The sequence below is a fragment of the Panthera tigris genome, chromosome B1 (genome assembly GCF_018350195.1).
Source record: "Panthera tigris isolate Pti1 chromosome B1, P.tigris_Pti1_mat1.1, whole genome shotgun sequence".
Taxonomy (NCBI): domain Eukaryota; kingdom Metazoa; phylum Chordata; class Mammalia; order Carnivora; family Felidae; genus Panthera; species Panthera tigris.
Window position 1 is genome coordinate 33,508,935 of NC_056663.1, and position 21,979 is coordinate 33,530,913.

A 21,979-nucleotide genomic window follows, 5' to 3' on the forward strand; every position below is an offset into this window, starting at 1 on the left:
TACAACACCCAGTGCTCATCCCAACAGGTGCCCTCCTCCATGCCCATCACCCACTTTCCCCTCTCTTCCACCCCCTATCAACCCTTAGTTTGTTCTCAGTCCTTAAGAGTCTCTTATGGTTTGCATCCCTCCCTCACTGTAATTTTTTTTCTCTCCTTCCCCTCCCCCATGGTCTTCTGTTAAGTTTCTCAGGATCCACATACGAGTGAAAACATACGGTATCTTTCTCTGCCTGATTTATTTCACTTAGCATAATACCCTCAAGTTCCATCCATGTTGCTACAAATGGCCAGATTTCATTCTTTCTCATTGCCAAGGAGGATTCCATTGTATATATAAACCACAGCTTCTTTATCCATTCATCAGTTGATGGACATTTAGGCTCTTTCCATAGTCTGGCTATTGTTGAAAGTGCTGCCGTAAACAGCAGGGTACGAGTGCCATTATGCATCAGCACTCCTGTAGTTTATTTATTTTTAAGAGAGAGAGAAAGAGCAAGCAGGGGAGGGGCAGAGCGAGAGGGAGAGAGAGAGAATCCCAAGCAACCTCCACAGTGTCAGAGCAGTGCCAGACATGGAGCTCAGTCTTACAAACTGTGAGATCATGACCCGAGCTAAAATCAAGAGTTGGATGCTTAACTGACTGAGCCACCCAGGTGTCCCTGTTCACTGAAGTATTTTTATGATGGATGCTTTGAAATTTTGTCTGATAATTCAAAGGTAAAATTCTGCCAGCAGACCCTGTACTACAAAAATCAGTAAAAGAAGTCATTCAGGCTCAAGGGATTGGCAGAAGATGGAAAATTGAATTTCTAAGAATAAAAAGATAGGAAATGATAAATAATCCAGGAAATAAAATTATTTTTTCATTGAATTTCTTTCAGGTACACATGACCACTTTAAGCCAAAATTATAGCCATGCATCATGGAATTCATAATGTTTACAGATGTATACATATCCAAACTAACATAAAAAATCGTGGTCTAAATAGACTTATATGATTGTGAAGTTTTTACATTTTATATTAAATGATACAATATTAATTTTAAATAAATATTGTAATATCTGAAATAAAAGCTTAAACCTAAAGCAGAGAGATATTTCTAAAAACCCAATAGATAAATAAAAAGCCAGTAAGGAAGGTAATAAAAAAATCAAATAATCCAAAGATCCAAAAAAGAAGACCAGAGAAACAAACAACAACAATAAAAAACTCAGACAGAAATCAAATATTAAATACAACATATCATTCAAAACATTAAATGTTAATGGATCAAACATTATAATTAGAAATCAGATTGTCAGAATTTGCTAAAAAACAGCACCCAACTACTTGCCAAATTACAAGAGACACATTTTAAATAGAAAGACAGATATGTTGAAGGAAATGGATGAAAAATAATACATTACACAAAGAGTAAATATATGAAGGCTAGGATATTATGTTGATATCAGGTAAAATACACTTCCTGACAAGACAGATATTGTATAATGTCATAATGATAAAAGAATCAATTTGCCAACATAGCTGGAGGTGTCATAAATCCAGACTTTAAGTTATACTATAAAGCTGTAGTAATCAAAACAGTATGATAGTGGCATAAAAAAATACACATAGATCAATGGAACAGACTAAAGCCCAGAAATAAACCCACAATTATATGGTGAATTAATCAACAAAGGAGGCAACAATGTGCAATGGGGAAAAGTCTCTTCAATAAATGGTGCTATAGGGTTGCCTGGGTGACCCAGAGAGTTAAGCATCTAACTTCGGCTCAGGTTATGATCTCACAGTTTGTGAGTTCAAGCCCCCCTTCGGGCTCTGTGCTGACAGCTCAAAGTTTGGAGCCTGCTTTGGATTCTGTGTCTCCCCGTCTCTGCCCCACTGGTATTTGTACTCTGTCACTCTCTATCTCTCAAAAATGAATAAAATGTTAAAAACAGTTTTAATGGTGCTGCAAAACTGGACAGCTACAAACAAAAGAATGAAACTGGACCACTTTCTTACACCATCCCCAAAAAATAAGCTCAAAATGGATTAAAGATATAAATGTGAGTCCTGAAACCATAGAAATCTTAGAAGAGAACACAGGCAGTAACTTCTCTGAAATTGGCCATAGCAACATTTTTCTAGGTAAGTCTCCAGGGGCAAGAGAAACAAAAGCAAAAAATAAACTATTGGGACTACATCAAAATTAAAAGCTTCTGTACAACAAAGGAAACAATCAACAAACCTAAAAGACAACTTACTGAATGGAAGAAGATATTTGCAAATGACATAGCTAATATAGGATTAGTATCCAAAATGTATAAAGAACTTAAATAACTCAACATCAACAAAATGAATAATCCAATTTAAAAAATGGGCAGAAGACACGAATAGACATTTCTCCAAAGAAGACATCCAGATGTCCAACAGGCACATGAAAAGATGCTCAATATCACTCATCATCAGGGAAATACAAATCAAAACATAATGAGATATCACATCACGCCTATCAAAATGGCTAAAAGCACAAGGATGTGGAGAAACGGGAACCCTCTTGCACTGTTGGTGGGAATGCAAACCGGTGCAGCCACTCTGGAAAACAGGGTGGAGGTTCCTCAGAAAATTAAAAATAGACCTACCCTATGACCCAGCAATACCACTGCTAGGAATTGACCCAAGGGATACAGGAGTACTGATGCATAGGGGCACTTGTACCCCAATGTTTATAGCAGCACTCTCAACAATAGCCAAATTATGGAAAGAACCGAAATGTTCATCCACTGATGAACGGATAAAGAAATTGTGGTTTATATACACAATGGAGTACTACATGGCAATGAGAAAGAACGAAATATGGCCCTTTGTAGCAACGTGGATGGAACTGGAGAGTGTGATGCTAAATGAAATAAGCCATACAGAGAAAGACAGATACCATATAGTTTCACTCTTATGTGGATCCTGAGAAACTTAACAGAAACCCATGGGGGAGGGGAAGGAAAAAAAAAAAAGAGGTTAGAGTGGGAGAAAGCCAAAACATAAAAAATTCACCATAAAAAAATTATAAATATGTCTGAACCTAATAGTTAAGCTTCATAATACATGAAACAAATATTAAAGGAATGGAAAAGAGAAAAAAATGGAAAGAAGAAAAACAATTTCAAAAACCATAGTTAAATATTTTGACACTCCTCTCTCAGCAATGGACAGAGAAAATAGACACATAAATTAAATAAAAATAATTCTAAATAATCCACCACTTTTTCTAATTGCTGTTCATAGAATATTTCACCCAACACTGTAAAATACGTATTCTTTTCAAGTGCACATGTATGTTTAATGAGTTAGAAACATGCTTGGCTATAAAAAATTGTAATACATTTTTAAAAAATATGATGTTATACAAACTATATTCTTCATCAAAAATAGAATTAAAATAGAAAAATTTGACACAACGATACATTTTTTAAAAAACACCAAATATTGGGGGGTGTCTGGATGGCTCAGTAGTTAAGTGTCTGACTTTGGCTCAGGTCATGATCTCATGGTCTGTGAGTTCGAGCCCCATATCAGGCTCTGTGCTGACAGCTCAGAGCCTGGAGCCTGCTTCAGATTCTGTGTCTCCTTCTCTCTCTGCCCCTTCCCAGCTCATGCTCTGTCTCTCTTTCTCTCAAAAATAAATAAACATTAAAAAAATTTTTTTAACTCCAAATGCTGGAGTTAAATAGCCACTCTTAAGTAATACATGAGCCAAAGAAGAAATCTCAAAAGAAATTAGAAAATATTTTGGAATAAATGATAATAAAAATACAACATATCAAGATTTTTGAGATGCGTCTAAATTTATGTTTAGAAGAAATGTCATAGCTTTAAATACTTTAAATACTTATGACAGAACACATGAAATGTTTCTATAAAAAGAGAAAAGTAACCATTAAATAAGTGGGACAAATAAAATAATAAAGATAATTAAATCAGTGAAATAAACAGTAACATTAGTAAAATAAAATTTTAGTTATTTGAAAACATCAAATTGATAAACTCCTTTATATTAGTCAAGGAAAAAAGAGAACTCAAATAACCAATATTAGATATTATAAAGAGATTATCTCTAAAGATATTACAGACATTAAAAGAATAGAATAGAATGAGTAGAACGAAAGAATAGAATGAGGGAAAAAAAGAATAGTAAGAATATTATGAAACACCTTATGCCAAAAATTTGACAACTTAGATGAAATATACATTTTCCTTGTAAATTACAATCTAAAACTGACTCAATATGAAGGGAAATCTGAATAAGCCTTTATTAATAAGATTGAATTTGTAATCATAAAATCTCATTCCCACATATACACAAAAAAATCCTCAAGGCACAGAAAGTTTCATTTAGGAATTCTAACAAACATTCCAAAAATGTCCTTTATAAATATAGGAAAAGAGAATACTTTCTAATTCATGTTATGAGATCACCATAATCCTAATATAAATATCTGGCTATGACATCACAAAAAATGAAAAATACAGAATAATATTAATCATTAACATGGTTTTAAAACCCTTAACAAAATAGTAGTAAACTGAATACAGCAAAGAGTTTTTTCCCAAGAGTGCAAAGAGATGGTTTAGTATTCACAAATCAATTAGTGAAATTGCCATATGGACATTTCAATAGTTGAAGACAAAACACTTGCAGCAAATTTCTCAGGCAACTATCTTAATCTAGTAAGGTAAACCAATGACAATTCTCCTAGCAATATCATATTAATCCTTTAATATTGAATGCTTTCCCCTTAAAATGAAAAATAACAAATGGTTGCCAACTCTCATTACTTCTACTCAAATTGTACTGGAGTTTTTAATCATTGGAATAAGATATAGAAATAGAAGGAATAATGACTAGGAAGAAAGTAGTAAACTGTCAATATTTGCTGTTGAAAATCCTTAAGCAACCTACAAAACAATCAATAGATTCATAGATGAAACCCTAATAGAAAAATAAAATAATGAGAAGCAGTTCTGCTTACAAGAATGCCACAAACATTACACATGTAGAAATAAATTTAACAAAAGACATGTGAGAGCTCTACACTATAAACTACAAAACACTGTTGATAGCAATTAAAGACCTAAGTAAATATAGAGATACGACATGAAGAGTTTTAATGTTATTGATATCAATTCTCTCCAAATTGATATGCACATTCAATAAAACTCCAAACAAAATTCCAGGGCTTTTAAAAAATAAAATTAACAAATGGGGCGCCTGGGTGGCTCAGTCGGTTAAGCGTCCGACTTCGGCTCCGGGCATGAACTTATGGTTTGCTTTGGATTCTGTGTCTCCCTCTCTCTCTGCCCCTCCCCTGCTCATGCTCTGTCTCTCTTGGTCTCAAAAATAAAGAAAGATTAAAAAAATTAAAAATAAATAAAATAAAATTACCAAATAGATTCTAAATTTTAGAAAAATGGAAAGGATCTAGAATTTTTAATTTCTGAAAGAGTAGAACAAAGTTGGAGAGGTTACCCAAACTGGCTTTTGATTTACTATAAAGCTGCAGTAAACAAGACAATGTGGTCACGGATTCAGGATTGAAAAGTAAATGAACAGGATAGACTAGAGAGATCCCAGAAATAATCATTGGATCTTGTTTAAGGTATGAAAGCAATCCAATGCAAAGAAAGGCAATGTAACAAAGTGGGCTGGAATAACTAGCTAAGCATATGGAAAGATAAGAACCTTGACCTTCCCACAAATTGCCCACACACGCACACATTCACGATAGCAGATCAAATCTAAAAACCAAAACAATGAAGACGTTAGAAGACGGTTCACATAAAGCAATTACCATAAATGAAACATGTGATAAATTAAAATTGTTTTCAAACGATAAATTTTTACTTTTTAGGAGACACAATTAAGAAAATGAATAAAAAAATCACAGAATGGAAAACGCCATTAACAGATATATTTGACAAAGAGCTGATCTTCAAGATATAAAAAGATAATAAAAAAGGTTTTCAACAGGGGCTGCAAGTTTATTGAAAATGAAATATTACCACAAACTCACTAGTGTAACTAAAATTATAAAGGGGAGCCCCTGGGTGGCTCAGTCAGATAAGCCTCCAACTTTTGATTTCTGCTCAGGTCATGATCTCACATTTCGTGAGATTGAGCCCTGCATCTGGCTCTGTGCTCTCAGTGCAGGGCCTGCTTGGGATTCTCTGCCACTCTTACTCTCTCTGTCCCTCGCCTTCCTCTCTCTCTCTCTCAAGACAAATAAATTAAAAAAAAATTATAATGATGAAGACGACAGGGAGCAACTAGAATTCTCATATGTTGTAATATACAAAATTGTGCAAACACTTTGGAAACTGATTGGAAGCCTTTTATTTATTTATTTATTTATTCATTGATTTATTTATTTTTATTCTTTTTAAAAAAATTTTATGTTTATTTTTGAGAAAGAGAGAGAGAGAGAGAGAAGAGAGACAGAGAGAGACAGTGCAAGCAGGGGAGGGGCGGAAAGAGAGGGAGACACAGAATCCGAGGCAGGCTCCAGACTCTGTGCCGACAGCAGAGAGACTGATGTGGGGCTTGAACTCACAAACGTCAAGATCATAACCTGAACTGAAGTCGGATGCTTAACTGACTGAGCCACCCAGGCAGCCCCAATTTTTTTTTTTTAAATAACACTCTATGACCCAGAAATTTCACTCCTTGGCTTTGACCAAGGAGAAATGAAAGCATGTATCATATAAAGGCTATACAAGAATGCCCATTTAAGCTTTACTTGTGATGGCCAAATTCTGGGAACAGCTTAGGCTGTCCAACCATGGGAGACTAAATAAATAAACTGTAGTATATTTATACAATGGAATAGTACTCAGAAAGTAAAAGACTCAAACTTCTGATACTTGGAACTACATGAACGAGTCTCGTTAATGCAATGCTGAATTAAAGAAGCCGTATGCAAAAGAGTACATGCAGTGTAAACCTATTTATAAGAACTTCCAGAATGGACAAAAATAATTTGCAGTCGATGAACCTCTATGAGCAGGTTTTGAGGAGAATCGGTTAGGAAAAAATAGAAGTAAATTTTCTGAGTGACACTTCTTCTATGGTTCATTTTTGTAAAAATTTGGGTAACACAGGTATGCGCATTTGCCAAAATTCAATGAATATACACTTAAGATATGTGCATTTCTTTGTATAAAAATTTTAAATGAGAAGAAGAAAACTGTAAACAAATCTTAAATTCTAATGATCTGCTGCTTGTTGAAGTATGTAGTGGGAAGTTATGTTAATGTCTAAAATGTATAAAAATAAGATGATGGATGGATGGATGGATGGATGGATGGATGGATGGGTAGGGGAATGGATAGACAGGAAAATAGGATATAAAACAAGCATATTAAAATGTTAATGGGTATATGTGCATATGTATATCTTCTTGGGATTATGGGTATATGTGTATTCATGGGTATATAAATGTTCACTCTAAAATTATTTCAACTAAAAATAAAATAAAATAAAATAAAATAACTTCAACTTTTCTCTCTGTGTGAATTTTTTTCATAACAAACTGTTGGTTAAAAATGAAAGACATACAACAGGTAAATAAAATACAATCATATTTGTGGTTATTTTCAAAACACATAGGTATAACTTTTGGTAAAGTGCTTGATTATATAACATATTCTAAATTAATGTTTCTTTTGCCTCATATATACATACACATGTAACTTTTCAGCTATTATTGGATTTACTATAGTGAAAACTAAGTTGACCCAATCAGTGTTTCCACTGGATGAACAAAAATCTGATCTGACATGGTTGGTCTATGAAGATTTACCTCTATTTCTCAATCTCAGCTTATAAAATAAGTATTCGGTATGGTTAAAACCAAGTCAGATGAAACTCACAGGGGAAATATGGGAAAAAGTGGCTACAAAAAACAAAACCCAAGACAAAAGTCTAAATTAATAAGATCAAGTTTCTGTTTGTTACCATAAGATATGAAAACATCTGAATAAGTAGTATTCACAGATTTGAAAGCCTCCATGGTATGCACTAAATTCACTTACTTCTTGGAGGGGACTAAAGTAATGTTGTCCATCAGAGGCATCAATATTAGATTAAACTACTTTATACGTCCACAAGTCTATAATATGCCACTCCAGGCTGATTAACAGAATTACACAATAGCTAATGTATAATGAGATTTGGCTACTTGAGGCATAGGCAGCATGGAGTAATTTCGAAAACAGGTAGATCTGAGTTAGAGAATCAGCACCATCATCTGCACTGTGACCCTGACAGGTTTTTGCTTCAGTGAACCTATGATTTTTCCTCAGTAAAATAAAAGTAAAATCATATATTTGCTTGTATGGATATTGTGCGAATTAAGAGAGCACTCTGAGAGAAGGCATATAGAAATTGCTCAATAAATGCTAGCCTTCTTCCATCCTGAGAATGTATGCAGAGTCTGAATAAATTATCAATAGAATTATGTTCTTAGATTAATTCTATTTCTGTGCATCTGTCCAGTGGGCAACTCTGGAGTGGAAGAAAGGTTTTTTGTTTGTTTCTTTGTTTTATATTTTTTGTTGCTGTTCTTTTTAGCTAATAGGCTAGAGTCTCCATTCTTTTTTTTTTCTGAGAGAGAGAGAGAGAGAGAGAGAGAGAGAGAGAGCGCGTGTGCACATGCAATTGGGAGAGTGGCAGAGGGAGAGAAAAACAGAATCTCTTTGTTGTTGTTGTTTTTATTTTTAAAAAACTTGAATATAACTTATTGTCACATTGGTTTCCATAAAACACCCAGTGCTCATCCCAACAAGTGCCCTCCTCCATGCCGATCACCCACTCGCCCGTCTCCCCCACCCCCATCAACCCTTAGTTTGTTCTCAGTCCTTGAGAGTCTCTTATGGTTTGCCTTCCTCCCTCTCTGTAACTTTTTTTCCCCCTTCCTCTCCCCCATAGTCTTCTGTTAAGTTTCTCAAGATCCACATATGAGAATGAATCTCTAGCAGGCTCCACACTCAGCAGAGAGCCAGACATGAGACTTGATCCCACAATCCTGGGATCATGACCTGAGCCAAAATTAAGAGTCTGATGCTCAATCACCTGAGCCACCCAGGTGCCCTCCAATCCTTCAGTAGAGTTATCCTTCCACTTAGCATTTAATAATTCTTCATGATTTTAATGTTTGGGTCTGGGAGGCAGAGCTATTGTGTATAGGAATGGCCCAAAGAAAAACGATGGAAATTTAATAGTAACAACACAGAAGTTGTAAGGAAAGCTAAGGAAGAAATGAAGGCCATTAGAATTATTTAGCTAACACAAGATAACCTGATGAAGTAAATTCTTCCCAGTTCTGGTTTATTCTCCCACAGAACTTGGTTTGATATCTATTTTAAAGAACTTAGCAGTCCACTCTAAAAAGCCATGTTTTTCAAATTTCCTTTGTTCCACTGATTCACAAAGGACTCCAAGTTTCCAAATAAAGAGTAACTCGGGAACTGAAGGGCAGTGTCTGTAATTGTTGTTAAGATGTCGAAATGCAAGGGGCATATATTAGAAGACTAGGAATTCAGAATATATACAGGTAACAGTGACTTGACAAATTCACTTCGCTGGCAGTTTTTACAAAAGCTGACATACTACAGACTAATACATCTATAAGGTGGTGAATTATAATAGAACTTACCTTGATTTTAAAAGGTGAAGTATTAAGGTTTTTCTAGTTAGCCTTAGTTCATACAACAATTCTTCTTCATAAGTTTCCTGCAAAACAATATCCATCGCATGGCTTAAACGTGTGCTCATTTGGTGTGTGTTGGGGTGGGGAGTGGGGTGGATCCTGGGATAAATTAGACTTTATCAATCTATCTGGCAACCCAGCAGTAAGGGCCAGACAAAATGATCAATACGGATTAGGCTGAGTGAACGAGAACCAATATACAGAAGATTTTGCTTGTAAGTTATGTTTTCGTTAAATTTTTTGATGGGCATTTTTTCTAGTTATAAAATAAAATGAAATGAAAGGAAAATATTTATAGTCTCTGCTCATAGAGCTTTTGTTTATGTATTTTTAACAATTTTGGGTATAGTGTTTTATAGTCTACTGTCTCACATAAAAATAAATTATGACCATGACCATTTTCCTATCCCAATAAGTGTTTTTCATAGCATGTATTTTATGGCTGAAAAGCACAATGTGAACTTATTTAATCTATATCCATATCAGAAATTTGATTTGAGGTATTCACTGTAGTTAGACATAATTTCTTTATCGGCAAGGTGGAAAAAATGCAAAGCTTTTAGAGAAATACTGCAAAATAACCTGAAGAAAGGAAGCACAAAATTAGAATTTCACCAGAAATTTACAGTGGTTCTTGGTTTTTTGCCTTAGATGTTAACAGTAATGAATTGATAACTTATTGTGACAAATTGTTTTCTTCGATGACCATTGGGAGTGATATTTTTCTTCTGTTCATTTAGTTTATGTTGTTATTTGTATACTCGTATATGATTTCCTAATTTATATCCTTTAACTATATTCTTTTGTGGTATTTTCTTTCTTTATAATTCATAAGAACTATTTATAATTTCAGGATTTACAGTTACTGATCATACGTCTAGCACATTTCTTTAGTTTATTGTTCACCCATGTATTCAATGGGTGTCATTTCAGGCATACTGATCATACGGAAAATACAATGGTGCACAAGATAGAGGTCACTGCCCTTATGGAAGCTATAGGTTGGCAAAGAAGAAAATCAATCAAATGTAACTGAGTATTATTAAGCATCATAATAGGAGAAATGAAGTGACTGTGTGAGGGATGTAGAAGGAGGAGTCAGGGGCAGAGAACAGCACATGCAAAAGCTCTGACGTAAGAAAGAGCTTGACATGTTTGAGAAATCCAGAAGAGTTCAACATGGCGGGAAAAGCAAATGTAAATTGAATAAATACGAAAAATGCCAAGGTAGGAAGGCGCCAAATCAGGTACCAACTAGTTAGTCACTTAAGAAGATTTGGACCTTATCCTAAGAGCCAAGAGAAGAAAAAAAGGCAGAAGTAGGTATGGTATTTTAGGTGGTTTACTTATTATGGGTAATGGATCAGCAAAAATCACAACCGTAGGCAGGAAAAGCATTTAAAGACTGTTGCCGGATTATAGGTCACTTGGGCAGGGGAGTGGCAGCAATGATAAGGGGGGGAGGGTGGATAATTTCAAAGGATATTTATTTACATGCTGGAATCAGCTCAGTGATTCTTTGATGGGGGAGGCACCAGTGAGGAGTGAAGAATTCCCTCAGGCTTCTAGTTTGTTTAAACTATGCTATTGAAATGAGGATCTTCTGAAAAGGGGCAGCTTTGAGGAAAGGAGGGGAGTTTTGCGTTTGTTGAATGTGAGGTGTGCATTAGGGCATTTTTGACTGCAAGTTTAACGTAAAACTAGGACTTTATCATAAACACATAGTTCACAGTGGGCCAGCAAGAACCTGGGTGTTTATTCAAATAAAAAGGGTGGATTTGCATTTACAAACACGAGGAACCGTATACATTGTGTATTAGCTAATATTCAGACACTATTGTTAATATTGTTAAATGTGACATTATCGTTATTCTTGTCATTACTATTGTTTCTACATGAACAGAATTTTGTGATTTTATGTTTAATTTAGAATTTTATTAATCTTATTTAATTTAAATTTTTTTTATTTTTTTCCTCTTAACGTTTATTTATTATTGGGAGACAGAGAGAGACAGAGCATGAACATGGGAGGGGCAGAGGGAGGAGGAAACACAGAATCCAAAGCAGGCGCCGGGCTCTGAGCTGGCAGCACAGAACCCGACGCGGGGCTCGAACTCACAGACCGCGAGATCATGACCTGAGCCGAGGTCGGACGCTTAGCCGACTGAGACACCCAGGCGCCCCAAATTTGTTTTTAGAATCATTTGAGACTTAGAGAAAAGTTGGAAAGATAATACAGAGAATCCCCATGGACCCCACAACTCAGATTTCCATATTGCTAATATCTTACATGGCTATTATGTACCTATCACAACTTATGAACCAAGACTACCATTATCAATTAATGTATACATTTATACAGATTTCCTTAATTTTGTTTAAAGTCCTGTCTTAGGATCCCATCCAGGACAGCACATTACATTCAGTCATGCTTCTTTAGGATCCTCTATGACAGTTTCTCGGACATTCTTTATTTTTCTGAAAACGTTGACGGTTTTGAAGAGTAACAATCAAATATTTTATAGGTTGTCCCTCAATTTAGGTTTTTCTGAAATTTTTCTTATTACTGGATTGGGATTGTGGAGATTTGAGGGAAAAAGGTGCCATTTTCATCGCATCATACTAAAAGTACCTACTATCAACATGAGTTATTACTGATGATGTTAACCTTGATCGGCTCACTGAGGTGACATTTGTCAGCCCTCCTCCACTTCAAGGTAACAGTGTTTCTCCCTTCCATGTTCTTCTCTATGGAGAAGTCACTATGCACAGTCCATGCTTAAAGGGTGGGGAGTTATGTCCATCTCCTGGAAAGGGTAGTGCCTATGTCAATTTTTTCACTCTTATGAATGAATAGATTCGTCTATCCCCCCTCAATTTATGGAGGGGATATGGGTTCATGGGCATTAATTTATCTTTCTTTATGGTCCAAAACTATGTTATTAATTTTGTTCCTCAAATTGTCCCTTCTTTCGCTACTGGGAGCTCCTTCCTTTGGCTCCTATGTTCTTTTGACATACTCCCATCGATGCAAGTTTGGGTTGTTTGAGAATTTCCTCACTTTCTGGTAGCATAAGATGCTTCAAACTCATCTTGTATAATTCCTGCCCCAGGCCAGGCTCATCTTGCATACTCATAATGGGACTTTTAAAGCTTTTATTTTGAGAGAGAGAGAGAGAGAGAGAGAGAGAGAGAGAGAGGACACACGAGGGGGAGAGGCAGAGAGAGAGGGAGAGAAAGAGAAAGAATCCCAAGCAGACTCTGTGCTGACAACACAGATCTAGGGCTCGATCTTATGAACAGTGAGATAATGACTTGAACAGCAATCAAAAGTTGGACCCCTAACTGACTGAGCCACTCAGGTGCCCCCATAATGGGATTTTTAACGTAAGTCCTGATTTGCACAATGGTGGCACAAGATTGGCTTTGCCCTCTTGGGTGAGTACCAAACTTCAACCAATAAAAGTTTTGCTTTTTTTTTTTTTTATTGTTGACCTGCAATGTTATATTAATAAAACGTTTAAGAAGGTGATAAAGGAATTGGAGATCAAGAGAATACACTATTTGTAAGGAGATAACTAGAGAAAAAATGGCTAGACATTATTTCCCGATGGCCGCAGGTAGAGAGTTGCATTTTCATGATCTCAAGCCATGGGAAAGACATTTAGGTGGGATCTTTTGGAATGCTGAAATGTGTCATGCTTATGACTGAGAAACCTAACAAATGAGAGCATGGAGGGCTGGCTCTTTTAGTCTTGGAGGGAAGAAAAGCAGCTGCCCTGGGAAAAGTTTACCCACTCAAAAAATGTTGGAGCAAAGTGACAGTCAGTATTCTCCATGGACCAAGTAAGAAACCTAAGGCTCACAATGCAACTGCCTGGTAATAAATATCTAAGGACAGTCATTGAATGCCTTTCATAGTAGCGGGAGTTGAAAAATTTTGAAGTTTGTTTCCTATTAGATTTATTACATATTGTCTGCATAAACATTTAGGTTTTTTTTTTTTTAAATAAAATCTTAAATGCTTATGTTTTAACACCTGAATAAACACTATTCTAAGCAACGGGCCAAATGTGTTCCCGTGAAAGTTGTCCAACTTTGCTGCAGAAAGCTGCTATAAAGCAAACAAACCTGCATATTACAACTCTGAGAAAGCAAAATGCTCAGAGATTACATTCCACGGGCACCAGCTCAGAACAAACGAAGTTGCCTTAAATCAGTCCGGAAAGCTGTTAGTGGAAATCCTCTGTTAGTGGAAGGTTTTAAATGGCACCCCCTAAAATCCAAATTTTACTCCGTCTTATGTCCTAATCCATCAAAAGCTTGCTGCCTCCACAACCCTCACCCCCACCAAGCACACGCTGTACCCTGGGTGGTGGGGCGGGGGGAGTCCGCAGAAACATCGAGACTCCTCTCTTGTTCAGTTCGGATTGGAGCACAAGCTGGCTTTCTACATATCCTGTGAATGCAATAAATTCTATTTATTCAATCCAAACGTGTACCTGTACGTCATAATCATGGATGTGCCAGACATCTCTCTTCTGCATCAGAGGAAGCCTTTTCGGATACACCAGTTCTTGGCCCTCCACTCCAAGGATTACCTTTTCTAAAAGGAAACATAAGGGGGAAAATACATCTGGCATTAACATTCACCCACAGTGACTGGAGAACGAATATTCTCACAGAGTTCACTTGCCCCCAGTTAGCAGTCATGTACAGCATCACGAGGAAGTAGATCCCCATTCACAGGTGAGGAAATTGAGACTGTCATTTCCAAATTGGGAAAATATAAGCAAAATTGGAAAGTAGACCAAAAAACTATGAGGTCCTTTAGCTTTTTCCATCTCTCCACCTTGTTCTGCGGTTGCCTGTCTCCTCACGCCTGTCTCTGGATTCTGCCCCCTGTCCCAGCCTGCCCTGGGATGGATTGTAGATGGTAAATTACCGATTTTAGTGTAAATTACCGATTTTTGTCTCCCAGGAACATTTGCATTTGAAATCTTGACCCTCTTAGATACACACAAGTCTTTCTCTTGCTAAAAAAGGTTTGAGGTACTCTTGAATCAGTGCTGGACATAATATTCTACACAACCGGTGGCCATCTGTGAGGTGAGCCCTGGTAACCTCCCTGAAGAGCAATAGGGAGGAAAGACCATAGGATTTTAGAATCTGCTATTATCTGAATCAAATAAGTTTTACCAGTTTATTAGCAGTGTGACCATAAATACTATATCCATTCTCTCTGATCTGTATATATTATTCTCAATTCCTTTATCTATAAAGTGGAGACAGTAACTCAGAATTTTACGTGTGCTAATGTACAAAGTGGCCAATGGCCAGCTCGACGTGTGCAATGTTGCAGATATTCAGAAATGTCCATTCCTTCCTCCTTCTCGGTGTAAATCAGAATATGTAAGATCGAGAAGGTGTCTCATAGAATCTCAGTATTTGTCATAACTGGCCCAAGTCCTATGCTATGTTCTCAGTGAAATCATCCATGGGAATTCCTGTTTTTATCATTTACAGTTTAAATTTTGTGACTAAAGAGACATTACCTCATAGCCTAGTAAGAAAACACTAATAAAAAGATTAAGACATACCTTTAATCTGAGAAATGAGTATGATCATGAAAAGCAAAGTCCCGGGGAACATTCTGAAGGATTCTGGTGGAAGGGGGCACAGGTGCTTGAGAAAAGATGCACACAGCTCCCTGCCCTTGCTTCCTCAGTGGGGTCAAAGCGCCCAACAGATGGACAGGCAGTTTTGATGCAGCACAAGGAAGTGTTCCTTGCTTGTGTTGCATCATTTGTGAGGTGCCTGAGGCTAAAACCCGGAGGCTTGACATCATGTACTAATTAAAAGGACTACTGAGGTGCTGTCATGGGGGTGGACAGGGCAGAGATCCCTGCTTCGTGCCTGATATAAATACAATTCCAGAGGTACTAAAAATCCTAAAGTGAAAAAAAATCATGTGGGTCTTAGAAAAAAAAAACATTAAAGAGCGTTTATATAAACTTGGGTTGATGAAGGTGCATAGGAAGAATGCCACGTGTAGGAATTGTAAAGGAAGATTTGTTAAAACCAGTTAGAAATACTGAAACCTTTTCCCCCTAGCTATTAAAGAAAAGCCTATGCCGCATGGGGCAGGGGCATAATGGCCTTTCTAATGGTGCCCCAAACACAAGATATTAATTCATATTCCACCCCCAGCCTCCACTCCTACCCTTATAAAAGAACCCAGAGTCCTGAGGCAAGAAGAGAAAATGAGGGGAGATAACTTGATCTCCCCTCCCCCCACCAGTTTTATCAAGATATAACTAACAGACAGCACCGTGTAAGTTTAAGGTGCATGGTGCAATGACTTGATTTACTCTTATTGTAAGTTATATCCCAGTAAGTGTAATTAACATCCATCATCCCCTACAGATGCAGACACAAAAGAAAAAAATGGCTTTTTCTTTGTGATGAGAGCTCTTAGCATCTGCTCTCTTAACAATTTTCAAATACACCATATAACAGTGTTCACTATATTCTCATGTTTTACATTTTGTCCCTAGTACACATTTGTCTTGTAACCGGAAGTTTGCACCTTTTGACCACCTGTATCCAAACTCATTTATGAAAACATGTTCATGCCATAAATCACATATAAATTTAAATGAAAAGACAAAAACTCCAGGAATGTATGCAAGGTAAGGGTAAGGGTAAGGGTAAATATCCTTATAATATGGAACTCCTTCAAATCAATACAAAAAATAAGACATTAATAGACAAATGTGCAAAGAACCTGTATAAGCCTATCTCTATGCCTATGATTTCTTCTTACGTTAGAAGAGCTATCCCTTTGCCAATATAATCCTTTGGTGTTTGGGATTCTATCTCCTCCCCCATCTCATATTATTGATTATCCCTCTAATATTCCCATAAATTGAACCAATCTATGATAACTAGAAGCATTCTTTTAATATTTAAATAAGTTTAAGTCTCTTCCTTTCAAAAAATCCTCCCCTCAATCCTATATTCCACAGACCCCTACCATCACCTTGTTTTCATTCCCTTTTCAACTAAACTTTTCACAAAGTTTATCTCTACTTCTTCTGGCAATTTTCTCCCAGCTCATCCTAACACATTGTACTCTGCCTTCATTATTCTGCTGATATAGCTGATCAATCTTGCCTATCATTTCACAATTTCTATACCCAATGGCTATTTTGGTTCCTTATATTACTTGCCCTCTTAACAACATTTGGTACTCTTGACCTTATCTTCGCCATTGAAATACTCTATTTAACTCCCTCGACACAGACCTTTTTAATGTTTTCCTAGCCCTCTGGCAACCTGTGCGTGCATTTCTTTTTTTACCCAACCTTTAAATTTTGGAGTTCCTCAAGGTATTATCCTATACCCTCTTTTCCTCTAACTGTATGCCCGTTCCAAAGCCATCTTATCATCAGTTATGGCTTAATTATCATCTCTCTGCGATGTCCCACATTTATACAGCTAGCCACCTGAATGGTAGACCTTTACATCCAACTCTCTACTCAACATCTTCACTGGCAGGGCTCAAAGCCCCTGCAAACTCAGAAGGTGCAAAACTTGTTCTCTGTCTTTCTTAATGATGTCAATATCCATTCCACCTTGCGAGTCTGAAATCTGGTAGCCATCATTGATATCTCTCACAATCGACCAAATTTCATTCTGAAACAAGATTCTCTTTTTTTCTGAAAACTTATGTTAGTTTATCACACACTTACGCATCTAAGTATTTTATTATCTACCTCCTCCAGCAGACTATAATCTCCAGAAAGCAAATATTCTGTTTGTTTTTGCTTACTCTGGTACCACAAACCTAACAGCATGTTGCAGATAGACATGACATTTAATATAAAATTGTTGAATGCAAGAACATAATTTGCAGCATCATTGTTTCCTGGTTACACCCTCATGTGTTTCCAGAAATTTCGAACATCATTGAAACAGCTTTAATGCAAATGATCATCTCTACCAGTAGAGTCTATGACACTCTTTCAGGTCAGTGCAAAAGAGAGGTGAAGACTGATGAGTGTCCTCAGGGTATTTGACCCATTATCAAACCAAACAAATACTCATCCACACATCAAATGGAACTTACCAGCTTATTCATCATGACAGTCAAAAAGATCATTTTAAATTGGGTGACAGGAACTATATTGAACTTGCCTTTGTTACAGTCAAAGCTGTGGGAGATAGAAGAAACAATTTTTAAAATACAAATTGTGAGGGGCGCCTGGGTGGCTCAGTCGGTTAAGCGTCCGACTTTGACTCAGGTCACCATCTCGTGGTCTGTGAGTTCAAGCCCCACGTTGGGCTCTGGGCTGATGGCTCAGAGCCTGGAGCCTGCTTTGGATTCTGTGTCTGCCTCTCTCTCTACCCCTCCCCCATTCATGCTCTGTCTCTCTCTGTCTCAAAAATAAAGAAATGTTAAAAAAATTAAAAAAAAAATACAAATTGTGGAATCTCAATTATTTATAGTGTCATGGTAAATGGTAAGGCTTTGAGGCCTTAGTCTGGTGTCTTTGTTCTAGTGACAGCCAGACTAACTCGCTGCCGTATCTAAAGTATTACAGATACAGTATTATCTATGGTTAACCCAGGTGAAACAAACAAGCACTTTCAAAGAAGAAACATTTTTGTAACTTACTCAAGCCACCTGCTCAACAAATGGAAGGCAGAGATTAAAAGAAAATGTCTGCCTGACTCGGTGTTCTTTCTATGATATCCCGGTGTCCCTTTTTAGAGAGGGAAACAAGCTTTACTCTTTCTCAAAATCCCACTCTAACCAATCTTTCAAACTTGGAGAATGTTGCACTCAATTCCAAACTCTACCAAGTTGCTAGCACAGAATAGTGCAACATAATACAACTGGTTCATTCATTGTTCTCACTCTTGCTCACAGTTTTCTGTTTAAATTAGCATGATCACTAAAGTATATGAAACTTTTTTTTTTTCCCAAAAAGCAATGAACCCTGGAACAGATTTCAATATCAAAGGGAGTCCAAATGTCAGACAACAGCCGATTTGAAAGAAAGATTAGACATGCATGAGAATGTTCTGTTCTCTTCCTATTTCTCTGTTACAAATTAGCGAAGCAGCCTCTCTTGGAGGTTCTCTAACCCACTCTTATCTTGCTTTCCGCGAGAGGTTTGGAGGCTATAGATTCTGGTGTTCATTCCTTATTGCCACTAGGATCAGCTCTTTGCGAAATAGTCTTGGAGGCCCCCAGCTTTGTGCAGACCTTGTACACTTTCTCCTTTTGACCTCCCTCACAATCCAGATACTCCTCGGGCTTGCCCTCTGGGGCTCCCTTCTGCTGTTCTTTTCCTCAATGTTGTTCCCACTCTCCTCGCTAGTGACTTAAAGAGCAACCCCCAGACCCTCGTAAAAACTTAAAGGAGTGTGTTCACAATGGAGGCCCCAGGAAGGATGATAGATGGTGCAGAATGTATTCTAAATCAGAAATGAGCAGCAGACCCCAAATGCTTACTCTTGTGACTACCTTTGTGAAGAGAATCATGAAGGAAAGGGGCACTAAATACAAGCGAATGAAGAGAAGAAGGTGAATAAAGAAAAACATTTAAATTGTAACAAGGAAAAAGCTCCACAGAGAAATACTGGAATAAAAATGAGCATTTTTCTGTCTGGCTTTGAAAGAAATAGCAGTATAAAGTACTCCAAAACCACAGTAATCAAAGGAAACTTGTAATTCTCTTTGTAGACGCTGATTTCAGCCTATTAATTATGTTTTAGGTGCATCGAAAAGAACACTAGGTTCAAAATCAGGAGCTCTGTGTTCTCCTGTGACTAATTCTACTACCTTTGGCAAATCACCGATTTTCTTGGCTCCACTGCCTAATTTATAAATTGGGATTGTCAGACTGTTTGAAGTCTAAGATTATTTTTTTAACATCAAAATGCTATTTCCATGCTTTCACTTGTTGGGGTTTTTTCCCCCCTTTTCTTTTTTTTAAAAATTTTTTTTTAACGTTTATTTATTTTTGAGACAGAGCATGAACGGGGGGAGGGGCAGAGAGAGAGGGAGACACAGAATCGGAAGCAGACTCCAGGCTCTGAGCCATCAGCCCAGAGCCCGACGCGGGGCTCGAACTCACGGACCGCGAGATCATGACCTGAGCTGAAGTCGGACGCTTAACCAACTGAGCCACCCAGGCGCCCCTTTCCCCCCCTTTTCTAACACCTTCACTGTAAGTGGGAATTTTGATTTGGGAGAATAATGATAAATTTGGGACTTTTTTATCACTATCATATTTTTTTTATTTCTAACTACAGGTTTATCAATAATATGCATAGGAAACATCATGTAACAAATACAACAAGAGTCATAACAAATTGACTCACTCTGTCACCCAGAGGGACAAAGTTATTCCTGGGGAATGGCAGTCCCAGAGTGAACAGAAGGTGTAGTCATTTCACCTCTTTATTCTGATAATCACATTGCTTAGCTAGTGACATCGAACAAATCACTTGATATTCCTAGAGTTTGGGTTTCCTCATGATAAACTAAGGATGAGAGTGTGTTTTTTTTTTTTTTTACATAGGATTGTTTTGTAGATTGAGATAATGAATTGTGTTACCGAAGGGTTGACATTATTTCTTACTCTCAACCTAACTGTTTCATACCAGCTTTAAGAAATGCACTAAATTCAGCAAGGCCAAAATGGTTTAAAGAACATAGACATAAAACTAACTGGTGGTAGGATAGAAAATGAAATGCAGTCTAATTAGATTTTTTCCTGTTGGATAACCAGGCACAAGATGATGGCTCTCATGTTTCCATTCATCAGTCCCATTTTCCTACACAACTATGCCACACCTTCTCCTCACACCTCAACAAGCTGTGATTTTCTTCATCTTTAAACAAATTAGAGTAAGTTTCTTGTTCTTACTTGCCCTCCCAGCAGTTTCAATATTTGTGTTTGAATCCCTTTACAACAAAATGCTCTCAATACAGTCACTGCCCCTGATTCTTCATTCTTTCTTTAAGCCACTCCTATCTGGGACAAGAGACAATCTCTTTTGTCCCCACTAGTCTTCTGAAATGACTCATTGATGTCACCAATGACTTCCACATTTTAAATTCAATGGTCAAGTGTCAGTCTTAATTTCACTTCTTTGCCATGTTTGGTTTCTTATTTGAGCCTTTCTTTGTCTTTGTCTTTTTTTTTTTTTTGACACACTTTTATTATTGGACTTCTAGCCCTGCATTTTCTCCCTCATTAGCCATTTCTTCTTGCTTTACTGCACTCCTTTCCCTCACACCCTAGACCTTTAATCATTGGAAAGTCCTAGGAGGGCTCACTGTCTGAACATATTCTCTTTTCTGTCTACACTAATTCCCTTGGAGATCTCAACAAATCACAAGTCTGGGGCGCCTGGGTGGCTCAGTCGGTTGAGCATCCGACTTCAGCTCAGGTCATGATCTCATGGTCCGTGAGTTCGAGCCCTGCATCGGGCTCTGTGCTGACAGCTCAGAGCCTGGAGCCTGCTTCAGATTCTGTGTCTCCCTCTCTCTCTCTGCCCTTCCCCTGCTCATGCTCTGTCTCTCTCTCTCTCTGTCAAAAATAAATAAACATTAATTTTTTTTTAAAGCACGTCTTAAAATCTTTGGCTATGCTGTTGACTGCCAAATTAATATGTCCCAGAGATATTTCCTTATCAGTTGTCTAATTGGCCTCTCCATTTTGATGTGTACTGGGAACCACAAATTTAATTTATACCAAAACCAAACTCCTCGTCTGCATTCGCAAAAGTGTTCCTCTAAATGTCTTGCTCATCTCGGAAAATAACAATGCTGTAGATCAATATAACCACTCAAGCCAAAGACCGTGGGGCTGTCCTTGGGCCCTCTCTTTCTCTCACACTCCATACATAACCTGTCAGGACATCTTGCTGGCTTTTTCTTCAGAACGTACTCAGAATCTAACTTCTTCTCATCGGCTCTACTGATACCACACTGAGCAAATCCACGATCATCTCCCTCCTGCACGGAGGACTACCACAGACCCCTGATCAGTGCTTTCATTGTCTATCCTTGCCTCTCCCTAATAGTCTATTTCCCGAAGCAGTTGGAAATCTTTTTTTTTTTTAATTTTTTTCATGTTTATTTATTTTTGAGACAGAGAGAGACAGAGCATGAACAGGGGAGGGGCAGAGAGAGAGGGAGACACAGAATCTG

The 21,979-nt window shown here is 37.3% G+C and overlaps 1 protein-coding gene across 1 annotated transcript in view; it reads right to left on the reverse strand.

Moving 5' to 3' along the window:
• ADAM7 (ADAM metallopeptidase domain 7) overlaps positions 1-15,399 on the reverse strand; it is a 64,043-nt gene extending 48,644 nt beyond the window's left edge. Inside the window, exons 1-3 of the mRNA XM_042982640.1 lie at positions 15,348-15,399; positions 14,250-14,353; positions 9,694-9,770 (exon numbers count right to left, since the gene is read on the reverse strand). Of these exons, the coding sequence (XP_042838574.1) occupies positions 9,694-9,770; positions 14,250-14,353; positions 15,348-15,399 (233 nt within the window). The remainder of the gene's footprint in view (positions 1-9,693; positions 9,771-14,249; positions 14,354-15,347) is intronic.
• Between the last annotated feature and the right edge of the window lie 6,580 nt (positions 15,400-21,979).